Source organism: Somniosus microcephalus, chromosome 25 (genome assembly GCF_052327205.1).
Source record: "Somniosus microcephalus isolate GS21.2 chromosome 25, FLI_Smic_1.0, whole genome shotgun sequence".
NCBI lineage: Eukaryota > Metazoa > Chordata > Chondrichthyes > Squaliformes > Somniosidae > Somniosus > Somniosus microcephalus.
Window position 1 is genome coordinate 50,097,043 of NC_141011.1, and position 16,811 is coordinate 50,113,853.

Consider the following 16,811-nt stretch of genomic DNA (forward strand, 5'->3'; position numbering starts at 1 on the left):
TGTTTCCAAGGATTACTGGAAAGTACAGTGTTAGTGTTGCTGTAAATACAAAGCAGTAATAAATGTCTGGGACTTACAATAACAGTGTAAGGAGAATGTTAGGATAATCTTGAAGAACCTCAAAGAAGAAATAAGCTGCTTACACTGTATGTGCTAATTGGAAAATGTGATCTTCACGACAATATTTTCAAGTGTATTGAATATGCAGCTCTTTGAGGTAGGGGAGAAAACTTGCACATTCTGGGGGTGAAACAGATGAGCCAATAGGCAACCTGGTCCCAGGCCTCTGAACCAGCCACACGGAACGTGATAGCAATGTGGGACATCACTACCATTTTGGAGATGGCTCTGCTTGGTGTGGCACGTGGTGTTTGTCATCCAACGCACTGTACCACATGGGTTTACATGGGATTACACAGGATATACAGCACAGGAACAGACCATTCGGCCCAACCAGTACATGCCAGCGTTTATGCTCCACTCAAGCCTCCTCCCGTCTTTCCTCATCTAAATCTATCAGCGTAACCCTCTATTCCCTTCTCCCTCATATGCTTATCTAACAGCCCCTTAAATGCATCTCTATGATTCGCTTCAACCACTCCCTGTGGTAGCGAGTTCCACATTCTCACCACTCTCTGGGTAAAGAAGTTTCTTCTGAATTCTCAGTTTGATTTCTGTTGTACTCAAATGTTGGGAGGCATGACATTCGTCTATTTTTTTTAAACACAGGCTTCTTCGGACAGGAAATTTAGTCAAAGCAGAATCCATTTAAAGGGAAGTGCGAAAGAAAAACTCAACAGGGCAGGGGAATGTGGACAGCTCTTTGAGTGGCAGAGATGCGATGGGCTGATTGGCCTCCTCCTGTATTGTAAAATTCTGTTGTAGTTGGATGCAACCAAGTTGCATCTTTACAAATAACGTAAGAATTAGGAGCAGGAGTCGGCCACACTGCCCTTCGAGCCTGCTCCGCCATTCAATAAGATCATGGCTGATCCTTGACCTCAACTTCACTTTCCTGCACTATCCCCATATCCCTTGATTCCCCTAGAGTCCAAAAACCTATCGATCTCTGACTTGAATATACTCAACGACTGAGCCTCCACAGCCCTCTGGGGCAGAGAATTCCAAAGATTCACCACCCTCTGAGTGAAGAAATTCCTCCTCGTCTCAGTCTTAAATGGCCGACCCCTTATCCTGAGACTGTGACCTCCTATGTGTGGCTTCCAGTGGCTGTCTGGTTAAAATGTAACCTTTTTTTTTGTATCCGTCTTAGGACAAGTATGAGGAAGAAATTGAGGTATATAAACACCATCTTGAACAGACTTACAAGTTGTGCCGTCCCTGTCAGACAGCGGTGGAATATTACATCAAACACCAGGACCGGCAGATTCGGGCAATTCTCTTCGACCATCAGCTCCGCCGCCGAGAAGCGGACAAAACCTTTGTGCAGGTAAGGGTTGGGCGCAGTGTCACGGTCATGACGAAGCGAATTACAGGAAACTTTGTGCTATCCGGCACCGACAGGACCGAGCTGTTGCCGTTCCCTCAAAACTGCCGGACACTCCAGCGCTAATGTTGAAAGAAACTGAAGCTTTTGAGCTCCGTATCTGTCAACAAACCCTGTTGCTTAACAGCTTCTAAACAGTCCAAGCGTCTCTGTAGCTTAGCAACAGCTTCAGCAGACCTTGCAGAGCTTGACCGTTGAGGAAAAAAGCAACGAGAAGAAAAAAAACCTGACGAAAAGGCTCCTGATTTTTGCTGGTGGCTCGAGCATTCGAGCCTCCGGATAACACAGTTTCCTGTAGTATATTTTGGAAGGGCGGTGGGGTGCGGGTTTGGGAATTTTCAGCAATGATGCTCTTGGCTTTGAGGTCATAGAATCATAACGGCACAGAAGGAGGCCATTCAGCCCATCGAGTCCGTGCTGGCTCTCTGTAGAGCAATCCAGTCAGTCCCATTCCCCCCGCTCTATCCCCGTAGCCCTGCAAGTTTATTTCCCTCAAGTGCCTATCCAGTCTCCCCTTGAAAACATTGAGTGTCTCCGCTTCCACCACTTCCGTCGGCAGCGAGTTCCAGGTCTTCACCACTCGCTGTGTAAAAAAGTTTTTCCTCGCATCCCCCCTGTATCTCTTGCCCAAAACCTTAAATCTGTGTCCCCTAGTCCTTGTACCATCAACTAGTGGGAACAGCCTTTCCCCGTCTAGCCTATCCAAACCCGTCATAATCTTGTACACCTCTATCAAATCACCCCTCAACCTCCTTTGCTCCAATGAAAACAAATCCAGCTTCTCCAACCTGTCCTTGTAGCTAAGAAAGCCTGGGAGGCAGGATTCTGCTGTGACCTGATGAGAGATCTTCCGCTGTTTCTCTCTGCAGTACTAAAATTGTATCTCGGTTTCATTATTTTGAGAATTTTGACCAGAATACAGTATAAAACTTTCACATCTTCCCCCTTTTTTTTTGGTCGCTCACCAGCACCCACTTAACGTGCTCTTTTGATTCAGTAAACGTTAACGATGAGAGGTTTGACTTATCGTTTGATGCTCACTTGAGGCGCTATTTTGACGGTATGATGATGGAAGGACCTCGTTACACATTTAGACGTGAACGTGGTTTCGGACACATTTTGTCTCTGATGCCAGGAGTGGGTGTGGTTGGAACATCATTTTTCAAAAGCGATCCAGCCGATTTACTTTGTGTGTGTGTGTGGCTGCATGACACGATGAGACAGGTTGCAAGTTTCAGCCGGAAGGTTTTCCCACTGGCAGCCCGGCCTGCACAGCCGATGCTGGAATAAATTAAGACCAAAGTCCTTGGAAAGGCTGTTAAATTCTGCAGTGTTTTGAATAAATCCACATCTATATAGTCTAATCTCGCCACAGTGTTCTTGCAAATCAGACTGACCCTTATTACCAAGGAGCATTGAAGCATAAAGTGCACATCCTAACGAGGAGAGGGTAGCTTTCAGGTGTACACCATTCGTAGTGCAGCAGTTGCATATTTTGAAAATGGCCCCTTTTCATTCTCTGACGCAGCTCTATTTTGCACCGACACTGGTAGTTTATAGATACCAGCCACTGAATGAGACAGCACAGAAGGAGGCCATTCGGCTCATCGTGCCTGTGCCGGCTCTTTGGTAGAGCTATCCAATTAATCCCGCTCCATAGCCCCGTAGATTTTTTTCCCTTCGCGTATTTATCCAATTCCCTTTTGAAAGGTTGCAATTGAATCTGCTTCCTCCACCCTTTCAGGCAGCGCGTTCCAGATTACAAACACTCGCTGCGTTTAAAGAAAAGGTTTCTCCTGTCGCCTCTGGTTCTTTTGCCAATCACCATAAATCTGTCCCCTGGTTACCGACTCTTCAGTGAATAATGTGACAATGACCTCGTGCTAACGCAGGTGTAGTCTGTTGATCATAATGGGACCACCGCGGGCAGCACACAAGTGTTTGCGGGGCTGTGCTAATAGAGCAAGCAGATGTTTTCCATCCATTGCGTCTGCTACAGACACAAAAACACACACACGCACTTAAAGGAACATAAGAGATGAAAGAAAAACTTGCATTTATAGAGCGCCTTTCACAACTTCGGACGTCCCAAAGCGCTTTACAGCCAATGAAATGCTTTTGAAGTGTAGTCGCTGTTGTGATGTAGGAGACGCGACAGCCAATCGGCACTCAGCAAGCTCCCACAAACAGCAGTGTGCTCCTGACCAGTGATAGTTTTAGTGATGTTGATTGAGGGATAAATATTGGCCAGGACACCGGGGAAAACTCCCTCGCTTTCCACCTGAGAGGGCAGACGGGGCCTCGGTTTAACGTCTCATCCGAAAGACGGCACCTCCGACAGTGCCGCGCTCCCTCAGCACTGCGCTGGAGCGTCAGCCTAGATTTTTGTGCACAAGTCTCTGGAGTGGGGCTTGAACCCACAACCTTCTGACTCAGGCGACAGTGCTGCCCACTGAGCCACGGCTAACACTTAAGAGTGAGAATGAGGTCAGGTTGCAGATGAGAATGAGAACACCCAACAGTCCATCAGAGTGAGGGAAAAGTTGACGAGCTGTAGGGGGGGGAAGTTAAGAGAACAAAAGAGCAGGGCAAAAGTGTGAATTGCTGGACAAAGAACGTAGGAACTAAAATGACGAGGAGAGAAGCAAAACGGTACTTGAGCATGAATATAAGGATGGGTAGTATGGGGAAGAGGGTAATGCAACACTAGGTTATTTCTATAGACTCTGGACAGTCTCTGTCCTTTTTGCCCATCATGGGTTAAAAATCTACAGGCCCCTGGATATGCTGTTCTTGAGGACAAGTGCAGTTAGTATACAAATCTGTGAAGGTGGCAGGACATGTTGAGAAGGCTGTTAAAAAGACATACAGGATCCTTGGATTTATAAGTGGGCGCAGAGTACAAAAGCAAGGAAGTTATGCTAAGCCTTTATAAAACACGGTTAGGCTCCAGCTGGAGTGTTGTGTCCAATTTTGGGCACCGCACTTTTTAGGAAGGATATCGAGGCCTTGGAGAGGTTGCGGAGGAGGTTTGCTCGAATGGTACCAGGGATACTTGGGAGAGACTGGAGAAGCTGCGATTGTTCTCTTTAGAGCAGAGAAGGTTAAGGGGAGCTTTAATAGAGGTGTTCAAGATCATGAAAGATGGTGGCGGAAGGGTCGGTAACCAGAGGACGCAGAATCCAGGTAATTGGCAAAAGAACTAGAGGGGAGATGAGGTGTGGTTTTTTTTTTTACGCAGCAGGTATAATCTGGAATGCAATCCCAGAAGGGGTGGTGGAAGCAGATTCAGTAGTAACTTAGAAAAGGGAATTGGATAAATACTTGAAGGGGAAATATTTGCAGGGCTACGGGAAATGGGACTAATTGGGTAGCTCTTTCAAAGAGCCGGCACAGGCGTGATGGGCCGAATGCTGTATCATTCCAGGAATCTAGTCATCCACATGTGGAGGGCGGTGACGTTTTGAACAGACTGAGGAGGAAGAAAAATTCTGATCACCTGATAAAGTAATTAATTGTAAGGTGAGCACAAAGGAGCAAGACTAGGGGAAAAAATGGGTTTCCAGTTTCTCCAGAAGATCAGGATTAATAATCCATAACCAGTAACTCTTGGATTATATTGTTCCTGGAAGAGACAGTGTTGCAGCATCAAAGCTGGATGGTCATTGTGCTGCCCAATGGGTTAAGTGCAGTTTGCTGCTATAACATTGGAGAAAGACTTGCTGGTAAAACCCCTCCACTGTAGAAAATCCCGGGGGCCAGATTTTGCTGGAGTGGGGCATCTCGCGTCGTGCCCCTCGGTTAGAATTAGTACGGCACGGCGAGAGCAACAGGGCATCTCGGACCTTGGTGAACTACAGGACCAACAGTGTATCTCCTTAATCAATGAGATTAAAGGATTGAGAGATAAACAGAGGTAGGACTGAGAAGGAGGGTGAATTGGAGTGCGTGAATTCAATGTCAGATCAGACACAGAAAAAGAAAGAAAAATCAACAACAGAAAATGCTGAAAATACTCAGCAGGCCAGGCAGCATCCGTGGAGAGAGAAACAGAGTTAACGTTTCAGGTCTGGGACCCTTCATCAGAACTGGAAAAAGCTGGAGATGTAACAGATATTAAGGGGGTGGGGGTGGTAGTAGGAGGGGAGGAAGGAATTGAAAGAACATCCTATACTTTTGTAAGAGGCAGGAAAGATAACCTGTTGCAAATGGGAGTAGCAAAAATCATACTGCATGAAAAATGGGGGCAGGGATAATTATCTGAAATTGTTGAACTCAATGTTGAGTCCGGCAGGCTGCAAAGTGCCTAATCGAAAGATGAGGTGCTGTTCCTCGAGCTTACGTTGAGCTTCATTGGAACAGTGTAATAGGCCAAGGACAGAGAGATCAGAGTGGGAGTGAAGCGGTGAATTAAAGTGACAGGCGACCGGAAGCTCAGGGTCACCCTTAACGGCTATTATTTTAAAAGAAAGACTTGCATTTCTATAGCGCCTTTCACAACCACTGGATGTCTCAAAGCACTTTACAGCCAATGAAGTATTTTTTTTGCAGTGTAGTCACTGTTGTAATGTGGGAAACGCGGCAGATAATTTGCGCACAGCAAGCTCCCACGAACAGCAATGTGATAATGACCGGATAATCTGTTTTTGTTATGTTGATTGAGGGATAAATATTGGCCAGGACACTGGGGCGAACTCCCCTGCTCGTCTTGGAAATAGTGGCCATGGGATCTTTTATGTCCACCTGAGAGAGCAGACGGGGCCTCGGCATAACGTTTCATCCGAAAGACGGCACCTTCGACAGTGCAGCGCTCCCTCAGCACTGCACTGGGAGTGTCAGCCTAGCTTTATGTGCTCAAGCCCCTGGAGTGGGACTTGAACCCACAACCTTCTGACTCAGAGGCGAGTGTGCTACCAACTGAGCCATGGCTGACAATAGGAGGGAAAGAAAGATTGGATAGAGAGAGAGAGAGAAAGAGAAAAGGACAGGAAGAAACAGTAAGAAAAAATATCTTCACAACTTGATGGAATGAGACAACACCTATAATTGTTTACATTCTGGGCAAGAGAGGTTGTTTGGCAATAATTAACAATTATCACATCTTTAAAAGGGAACTTGCGCTATTAATTACTAGGCTTAACTTTCTGTAATGAGTTTATTGGGCAATTAATGTGCAAATGCAGCAACTTCATGAAACTCGCGGGGAAGTTAAGCGCAAGATGGCGTTATCGCAAAGCTAACAGAGCAACGCAAAACAGCCAACAACTTGTGGGGATTCGCAACTCACGGGGTATCGCTTCCTTGCCACAAGTCGCTGGCTGATTTGCGCATTAATAACGGCGAGCGTCGTTCCCCGCTAGTTGTTTTCTACAGCAGCCAGCTCTGCATTGAAACACAAGCTTGCACATGCACAGTTGCTTTGAAGATGCAAACAGCCGCTATGCTTGTGTGGAGCTGCTTCCTTCCCTGTTGACCGAGGGAGGTCTCTGTAGGCCAAGTCGTGAAACTGTGTTGCTGGCCAAAGAAGCTGAACAGGAGCACGTCGGGCACTCGGACGTCAGGCAGCTGTGCTTTTTTTGTCCGCCACCAACAGTAAATCACTTGGTGTTGTCCCCAATCTTGTTCCTTGAGCATTAGCTCAAATGGCAAGAACTCTCTTGTTTATATTTGCAGTTTGCCATTGACTGCAGATGTCAACAGTAGTACACTGTATAAAAGTTGACTGTAAAGCCATTCCATGGGTTTTTCTTTGGCTTTGGCAAGCTGGACATCCCTTACATTGTAATGTGTAACATCCTCAACCATCTTCAGCTGCTTCATCAATGATCTTCCTCCCCATCAGAAGGTCAGAAGTGGGGATGTTTGCTGATGATTGCACAGTGTTCAGTTCCATTCGCAACTCCTCAGATAATGAAGCAGTCTGTGCCCGCATGCAGCAAGACCTGGACAACATTCAGGCTTGGGCTGATGAGTAACAAGTAACATTTGCGGCACACAAGTGCCAGGCATTGACTATCTCCAACAAGAGAGAGTCTAACCACCACCCCTTGACATTACCATTGTCGAATTCCCTGGGGGTCACCATTGACCAGAACCTTAACTAGACCAACCACATAAATACTGTGGCAACAAGAGCAGGTCAGAGGCTGGGCATTCTGTGGTGAGTGTTTCACCTCCTGACTCCCCAAAGCCTTTCCACCATCTACAAGGCACAAGTCAGGAGTGTGATGGAATACTTGCCTGGATGAGTGCAGCTCCAACAACATTCAAGCTCGACACCATCCAGGACAAAACAGCCCACTTGATTGGCACCCCATCCACCACCTTAAACATTCACTCCCTCCACCACCGGCGCACCGTGGCTGCAGTGTGTACCATCTACAAGATGCACTGCAGCAACTCGCCAAGGCTTCTTCGACAGCACCTCCCAAACCCACGACCTCTACCACCTGGAAGGACAAGGGCAGCAGGCGCGTGGGAACACCACCACCTCCAAGTTCCTCTCCAAGTCACACACCATCCTGACTTGGAAGTATATCGATGTTCCTTCATCGTCGCTGGGTCAAAATCCTGGAACTCCCTCCCTAACAGCACTGTGGGAGCACCTTCACCACACGGACTGCAGCGGTTCAAGAAGGTGGCTCACCACCACCTTCTCGAGGGCAATTAGAGATGGGCAATAAATGCTGGCCTTGCCCAGCGATGCCCACAGCCCATGATTGAATTCTTTTGACGATGTACTTCCCATTTTCTGATGTAAAGTGATAAACCAGACAAGACCGCTTGGAGGAATTTGTGGCATAAATAAATAAGCAAGGATAAAGGCGCCAAGATAGATGTTTCAAAGAACTTTTTAAGTGATGACTAGATTAAAGATCAGCCATTAGTGTTTAGTTATAATTGCTTCACCTTTTCACTGTTGACTATTTTATTTTGCAAGTTGTAAACAATTATGCTGCAGTATATGTTGTAGTACAAGTACTATGCTGTTCAGTTTGAGGGGAAAGCACGAATTAGGTTTTGTAAGTGAGATAAAAAGAATAGCTTTTGGATTGTATTTTCTTTTGATGTAGACCGCTGTTCTCACTCTGGTAGTTTTGGATGTAGATGAATTGGATCTGACGAACCCATTCCAGTGGAATTCCTCTCGAACCTGGAACCTGGTACATGTAGGCAAAAGCAGAAGTATGTTGTGTTCATTTATGGAATTCTCTGGGATCTGGCCTATAATGAAGAGAATTTTATACTTTGATTTTGGTACTTAATGAAGGAAGTCTAAGAACGTTACAAAATTCATCAACCTTTTCCCACCCAAAACAGCCAGAATTGGATATAAATACACCTCCTTGAAATTGCATAAATTACCTTAACGTCGGAGTGGAGTTTGAACTGGTCACTCTGGTTTCCACAAGACCTCCTTTTTATTTCCGTTTCCTTTCCCATGTCCTATTTCCAACTCGATGGGATGCACAAGCAGTACAGGCCCAAATTGGGGGAATCTGGTCATTATCACAGTGCTGTGTGTGGGATCTTGCTGTGCGCAAATTGGCTGCCATGTTTTCCACATTACAACAGTGACTACACTTCAAAAAGTACTTCATTGGCTGTGAAGCGCTTTGGGACGTCCTGAGGTCATGAAAGGCGCTACAGAAATGCAAGACTTTTTTTTTCTTTTTAACACTATGGTAAGTTAAGATTGAGATTCTACTTGGCAACTATTTTCAGTGATCCAATATTTAATCAGTTGTTCAGTGAGACTTTTATAAATTACTGTGAAATTAATTTTTAATGACCCCTTGAGAAATAGGCTTGGCGTTGATGCCTTTAATTTGTACCAACGTTGTATTCACAGCTGTGAAATACGGCTTAATGGCCTCTAATAACCCACTTAGTCTTGCAACAAAGCTTCACCTTTGATTTGTCTTTTGTACATCATGAGCTACAAGCAAGGAGCTTGATTGGTCTTTCAGGTCCAACTATAATTCATGGTCTGTTATGGTGCAAACATTTTTAACCCATAGCATGCTGCAGAATTGTTTACTCGTTCCAGGCATGGTTGTAATTGAGCGAGTGGTCACTGAATGTGTTCCTACATCAGCTTTTTTCTAAAATTTGTTCGCAGGATGTGGGCGCAGCTGGCAAGGCCGGCATTTATTGTCCATCCCTAGTTGCCCTTGAGAAGGTGGCGGTGAGCCGCCGCCTTGAACCCGCAGAGGGCAGTTAAGAGTCAACCACATTGACTCTTCAATGTGTAAAAACGTTTTCAAAAGCTTGGCCATGTTGCACCCATGCTGTGAGCGGGCCAGTCGTCATTCTGGTTTGCGGTCAGTTTAAAAAGAGCATTTGGAGCTCGTTTCAACCCAGTCCAACTAATAAATGCATGCGTTGAAAAAATTAGTTGGAATAAAGTCCAATTTTTTTTAAAGAGGATGGAAACAAAAGCAGTGAAGAAAAAGGAACTGGTGTTCATAGGAACAGGAGTAGGCCATTCAGCCCCTCGAACCTATTCCGAATGTTTTTTCAGTTACATTTTTCTGTGCTTTTGTTCATTCAATACCTTAAAGCTAATTCTGATATTTGAGTAGCTGTATTATTGTGATTAGTTTTATGCATGTACAGGATGTACAGGAGGTGGCCTTTTTGGCTCTGCATCCTGTGCTGTGCCAGCCCCCCACACAGCTGTTTACTCCAGCTCCACGCACTCACTAACATTTTTCTTCAGGTGTTTATTTTAGGGTGCATTCACATCACGGCTGTAGCATCTTTTGTGAAGTGGTTTCACTTCACCCTAATGCTGCTGCAGTTATAACGCAAGTGCTGCCCGAATCTGAGTCAGGGCCCAAATTGAATTGGACTCAGTTTGGGCATTTACATCACCCAATTTTCAGAGTGACTGCTGCCAACGAGCCGGAAGCTACCAGGCTGACTCGCCCAGTGCAGTGCTGAGCGAGTGCGGCACTGTCGGAGGTGCCATCTTTCGGATGAGACATTCTACTGAGGCCCCATCTGCTCTCTCAGGTGGACGTAAAGGATCCCACTTCGAAGAAGAGCAGGCGAGTTATACCCGGTGTCCTGACCAATATTTATCACTCAATCAACATCACTAAAAAACAGATTGTTTGGTCATTATTGCATTGCTGTTTGTGGAGCTTGCTGTGTGCAAATTGGCTGCTGCGTTTCCTACATTACAACAGTGACTACATTTCAAAAAAGTGCTTCATTGGCTGTAAAGCGCTTTGGGACATCCTGAGGTCATGAAAGTCACTATATAAATGCAAGTCTTTCTGACTGACTGACACATGTATGACTGACTGGACTCGTGTATGACTGGCTGGCTGTCGGACTGACTGACTTGTATGTTGGCCCCAGTGTACCTTTCTGTTACTATATACACTGAGTAACCACAAGTGTCAAGCCTGAGAGATTGGTTTGTAGCATTGCTCTTATAAATAATCGGCTTGCTTTTCATGACTTCAGGATGTCCCAAAGCGCTTTACAGCTAATGAAGTACTTTTGTAGTGCAATCTCTCATTGCAACATAGGGCAACACAGCAGCCAGTTTGTAAGGTCCCACAAATAGCAATGAGATAAATGAGAGGATAATCTGTTTCTGGTGTGGGTTGAGGGATGAATATTGGCCAGGAGAACTCCTGGGTGCTTCTTCGACTACTGCCATGGGATCTTTTACGTCCCCCGAAAGGGAAGGCAGGACTTCTGTTTTAACATCTCGTCCAAAAGGCAGCACCTCTGACAGTGCAGCACTCCCTCAGTACTGCTCTGAAGTGTTGGCCTAGATTATGCGCTCGCGTCTCGGGAGTGGGGCTTGGACCCACGACCTGCTGACTGGAAGACAAGAGTGCTGCCCACTGAGCCGTGGCCAACACCGTGTAAATTCCAAATAAACCAATTGAGGCTCCGAAGGCTGTTTCTACACGATAAAACTTTTTTCTTAAGGTGGGAATTGCGAGTGTATAAACCAGGTCCTTTGCAGGCACTGGAAGGTCCTGTCCTAACCTTGTGAAGAGCCAAGCATGAAAGGACGGTGGAAGCAGATTCAATAATGACACTCGAAAGGGAATTGGGTAAATACTTGAAGGGGAAAAATGTGCAGGGCTATGGGGAAAGGGACTAATTGGATAGTTCTAGCACAGGCATGATGGGCAGAATGGCCTCCTGTGCTGTATCATTTGATGATTATACGTTGGTTAGTAAAGTCTGATTTTTTTTTTTTTAATAAATGAATACACGGGATCCGACTCAAATTCTTAAGTGTTCAGTGCAATTAATTGCAAACTTTTCTTTTGCAGACTTCCCATTATTCCAGCCTTTCCACTCCGATCAGGGTGTTGTTCCTTCGCTTCGTGGCCTTTGTCAGCTGTGCTGTGCTGGTGGCCATGGCAGTTTATGGGTCGAGTGGTCCATTTACAGGCCTGAAACCCACGGCTGAAACAATGCCGCGCCCGTCCAACAGCAGCAACGAAACCGTTTCGCCGTCGGAGCAGAGTGCCGTCCAGGATGTCAGCGGCTGGGAGGAGCTGCTGGATATGGTGCCGGAGGAAATGCTGGTTAACCTGCAAGCTGTGTGGGATTATGGGAAAAACCACCAAATGGCCGTCGTTGCCACTGGCCTCTTCACCTGCTTATTGGCTGTACTTCTAGCTGGACGTATAAGGCGAGTCCTGCGTCTACTTTTTTCTCTTCTGTGTTGCACGGGAAGGGCAGTAACCGTAATAATTCAATTCTGTAGGATACAGCCGTTTTGGATCTGAAGTTTTTTTAAAATTCATTCACGGGGATGTGGGCGTCGCTGGCAGAGCCAGCATTTATTGCCCGTCCCTAATTGCCCTTGAGACGGTGGTGGTGCAGTCCGCGGGGTGAAGGTACTCCCACAGTGCTGTTGGAGAGGGAGTTACTTCTCTGCAGCGGTTTGGTACAGCTCACGGCCATTTCAGAGGGCATTAAGAGTCACATATCGGCCAGACCGGGTAAGGACGGCAGATTTCCTTCCCTAAAGGACATTAGTGAACCAGTTGGGTTTTTACGGCAATCCAGTAGTTTCATGGTCACCATCACTGATACTAGTCTTTTATTCCAGATTTATTTAATTAACTGAATTTAAATTCCCCAGCTGCTGTGGTGGGATTTGAACTCGTGTCTCTGGATCATTAGTTCAGGCCTCTGGATTACTGGTCCAGTAACATAATCACTATGCTACCGTTCCCTGATACTTTGCATCTTCTGTTCTTTAATGAGAGTCTCGGCATGCGATTATCATCAGGCTATTTGACCATGAGGGAATCACATCAGAGCCGCATTGTGCCCTCTTCCTTTTGCCCGTGCACTTTTCGACGGGATAACTCCCGTCCCGGAGCACTGAGACCCATTACGTCGTCCCGGCCTCAGTTGAGACCGCGTGAGCACAGACTGCAATCAAACCTGGGATCTTGCTGGTCTGTATGGCTCCGTTTCACGTTGGGCAGACCATTTTATCAGAGGGAGGGAGGGAGAGTGCAGACAGTATGCTTTCATGTCCTATAAATTGGCGAGACTGCCTAATCGGGGGGGGGGATATTGCCAGATCAGAAATCAGAAAATGTAGTTATAAAGGAATTCGGTGACGATTTTTAAAAAAATGCTCCGACTCCATCTCATCATCCCATACACGCGTCTCATTTAAACATCTGCTCAGAGTGTATTTGTACATTGTGTCACGAAGTAGTCGATAACTGGCTCACTCCTGTAGTTCCCTTAAGATCCCAGTCTCCTCAAGCGTGTAGCGCAGGTCTGTCTGGTTTCTCATGCATGCTGTAAACATGGGAAGAAGCTTTGTTTATACAGGGTAATGTGCGTAACTGAGAGCAGATTACCAGGAAGCCCTCTCGATGGCGAGTGTAAGCATAGCGAGACGCCCCTCCTCGGGTACAGTTACAGGGTGGCAGTCGGACCGCTCGCTTGCTCATACTGTGCCTCAGTGCCGTTCTTCACCAGCGAGTGAATGCCATCGGACGATTGGACCGTGGAAAGCATCACCCTGATGTAAAGCCCAATCTTTTTTGCCCGATGTTTTTTGAGCAGAAGTTGCTGGCTAGTGTTCCGATGGAAATATCAGCTGCAGGTTTTTTTTTGGTAGCCGAGGGCCAGTCATAGCATGCCAGGTAAAAAATCAGTGCAGATCGGCGCGGGAACCCAACACCTTTTGACCAGCGTTCCCTCTAATTCTTTTTTTTTGGGTGCGCGGCCCCTTTAGCGGGCTACGCGGCCCGTTCAGATTTCCGTGAGTGCGCGTGGTGTTTCCGTTGAAAAGCCGGTCTCTGTGCGGGACCTCCAGACCGCTGCGCGCCCCTCGCAGCTTAATGGGAACATTGCTTGTGACCTCTACGGCTTAGTACTGTTCCATTTGTTCACTAAAGGGTCATGCCTACTGTTCTGTGGTCATTTTGGAATGTAACTACATGTTAGACTGTTCAAGATCAAGCTGTCACAGGGGGAAAAGCAACCAGTTTATATAACCAGCTTTTTAATGGACTGCCCAACCTGTGTAATTCATGAAGTAAAACAATATTCCGAGAAGTTGAGAACTTGCAATATGGATTTGGGGAGGGGTTGGTGGGGGGGCAGGGTGGGGAAGAAGCGAGAGAGAAACATATACTCTTGAAGATGAATGAGAAAATCTAATTGCTGAAACCCCCCCCCCCCTCCCCATTGTCTTTTAAAAGCATGCTGCATAAAAGTTGCTGCGATTAACAGACAGAACGGTGTATGAAATCTGTGACGACCGTGCCGATATCTTCACGAGGCATTTCTCAATGTGCACCTGTGCACGTTCACAGGTTATCGCCCCGTTTCCTCAGTAAGAAATAGGAACATAAGAAATAGGAGCAGGAGTCGGCCATTCGGCCCCTCGAGCCAGCTCCGCCATTCAATGAGATCATGGCTGATCTTCGACCCCAACTCCACTTTCCCGCCTGATCCCCCATATCCCTTGATGCACCTAGTTTCAAAAAATCTATCGATCTCAGCCTTGAATATACTCAAAGACTCAGCATCCACAACCCTCTGGGGCTGAAAATTCCAAAGATTCACAATCCTCTGAGTGAAGAAATTCCTCCTCATCGCAGTCCTAATTGGCCGACCCCTTATCCTGAGACTGTAACCCCTGGTTCTAGACTCTCCAGCCAGGGGAAACAACCTCTCAGCATCTACCCTGTCAATCCCCTTCAGAATCTTATGTTTCAATGAGATCACCTCTCATTCTTCTAAACTCCAGAGAGTATCGGCCTAGTCTACTCAATCTCTCCTCATGGGACAACCATCTCATCCCAGGAACCAGTCTGGTGAACCTTTGTTGCACTCCCTCTATGGCAAGTATATCCTTCCTTAGGTAAGGAGACCAAAACTGTACACAATACTCCAGGTGTGGTCTCACCAGGGCCCTATATAATTGCAGTAAGATGTCTTTACTCTTATACTCAAATCCTCTTGTAATAAAGGCCAACATACCATTTGCTTTCCTAATTGCTTGCTGTACCTGCATGTTAACTTTCAGTGATTCGTGTACAAGGACACCCAGGTCCCTCTGAACACCAACATTTCCCAATCTCTCACCATTTAAAAAATACTCTGCTTTTCTATTTTTCCTACCAAAGTGGATAACTTCACATTTCTCCACATTATATTCCATTTGCCATGTTCTTGCCCATCACTTAGCCTGTCTATATCCCCTTGAAGCCTCTTTGCATCCTCCTCACAACTTACATTCCCACCCAGCTTAGTATCCTCAGCAAATTTGGATATATTACATTTGGTCCCCTCATCCAAATCATTGATGTAGATTGTGAATGGCTGAGGCCCAAGCACTGATCCTTGAGGAACCCCACTAGTTGCAGCCTGCCAACCCAAAAATGACCCGTTTATTCTTACTCTCTGTTTTCTGTCCATGAACCAATCCTCAATCCATGCTAGTTTTGATAAAGTGGATACAGAGAGAATGTTTCCACTTGTGGGGAAGAGCATAACTAGAGGTCATCAATATAAGATAGTCACCAAGAAATCCAATAGGGAATTCAGAAGAAACTTCTTTACCCAGTGAGTGGTGAGAATGTGAAACTCGCTACCACAGGGAGTGGCTGAGGCGAATAGTATAGATGCATTTAAGGGGAGCCTAGATAAGCACGAGGGAGAAGGGAACGCTGATAGTTAGATGAGGAAGATTGGGAGGAGGCTCGAGTGGAGCATAAACACTGGCATGGACTGGTTGGGCCGAATGGCCTGTTTCTGTGTCGTATATCCGGTGTAATCCTATATGATGGGATTGCTGCACACTTGGATGATCGCGGGACAGTGGGATATATTTGTTGTAAATTATGTATTCTTAAATGCTAGCCATTGCTTGTCTACCATCATACCTTTTAATGTAGTTTCCCAATCTACCTTAGCCAACTCGCCCCTCATACCTACGTAGTTTGCTTTGTTTCGATTTAAGACCCTAGATTTGGTTTTAACTAAATCACTGAACCATCAAGGGAGTTGGTGCGCCTTGTTTCCTAGGCTTCATTAGGTATTTTGATTACCTTCTCACTTGGATTCTGGCTGCCCGGCAATGCGCACCAGCGTGGTAGTCACACAGGGATTTTTTCCCCCTGGAGAAAACACCTAACTAGAGAAGTCCACATAGCTTCCACAATGGCCTAGTGGGTAAAGGCAGGGTGTAACTGCACACCACTGACCAGAAGGTCCCAGGTTTGACTCCAGGACTGTGCGGACTTAACTGAGCTCAGCCAGGATAGATATTGGCATCCTACAGTTTGCTTAAGCATCCCTGGGATTGGCTTGCGGGGGTGGGCGGGAGCCATTGCTCCTTGTCCTGGTATTCCAGTAACTTCAGCTAGAAGGTGTGTGTGACTCCCTCCATGGTTGAATAACATACTCGCACAACAAACGACGCAACAACAACTTGCATTTGTATAGCGTCTTTAATGTAAAACATCCCAAGGCGCTTCACAGGAGCGTTAAACAAAATTTGACACTGAGCTGCATAAGAATAAATTAGGACAGGTGACTGAAAGCTTGGTCAAAGAGGTAGGTTTTAAGGGTCTTACAGGAGAAAGGAGAAGTTTAGGGAGGGTATTCCAGAGCTGAGGGCCTAGGCAGCTGAAGGCACGGCCGCCAATCGGCTAGGTACTGGGCGCTGCTGGTACCCCGTACCCTGGCAAGAGTCGGGGTCTTTAGGAGGAGATTGGAAGCACCTACCTGTTCAAAAAGGTTTTCTTCGACAGCACCTCCCCAACCCGTGACCTCTACCACC

The 16,811-nt window shown here is 46.4% G+C and overlaps 1 protein-coding gene across 4 annotated transcripts in view; it reads left to right on the forward strand.

The window, feature by feature from the left end:
* The window catches only part of tmem201 (transmembrane protein 201), a 212,572-nt gene that overhangs the window by 41,803 nt on the left and 153,958 nt on the right, over positions 1 to 16,811 (forward strand). For all 4 annotated transcript variants that reach the window (XM_085967365.1, XM_085967367.1, XM_085967368.1 and 1 more), the window contains exons 4-5: positions 1,274 to 1,450; positions 11,815 to 12,179. In XM_085967365.1, coding sequence (XP_085823491.1) covers positions 1,274 to 1,450; positions 11,815 to 12,179 — 542 coding nt within the window. The remainder of the gene's footprint in view (positions 1 to 1,273; positions 1,451 to 11,814; positions 12,180 to 16,811) is intronic.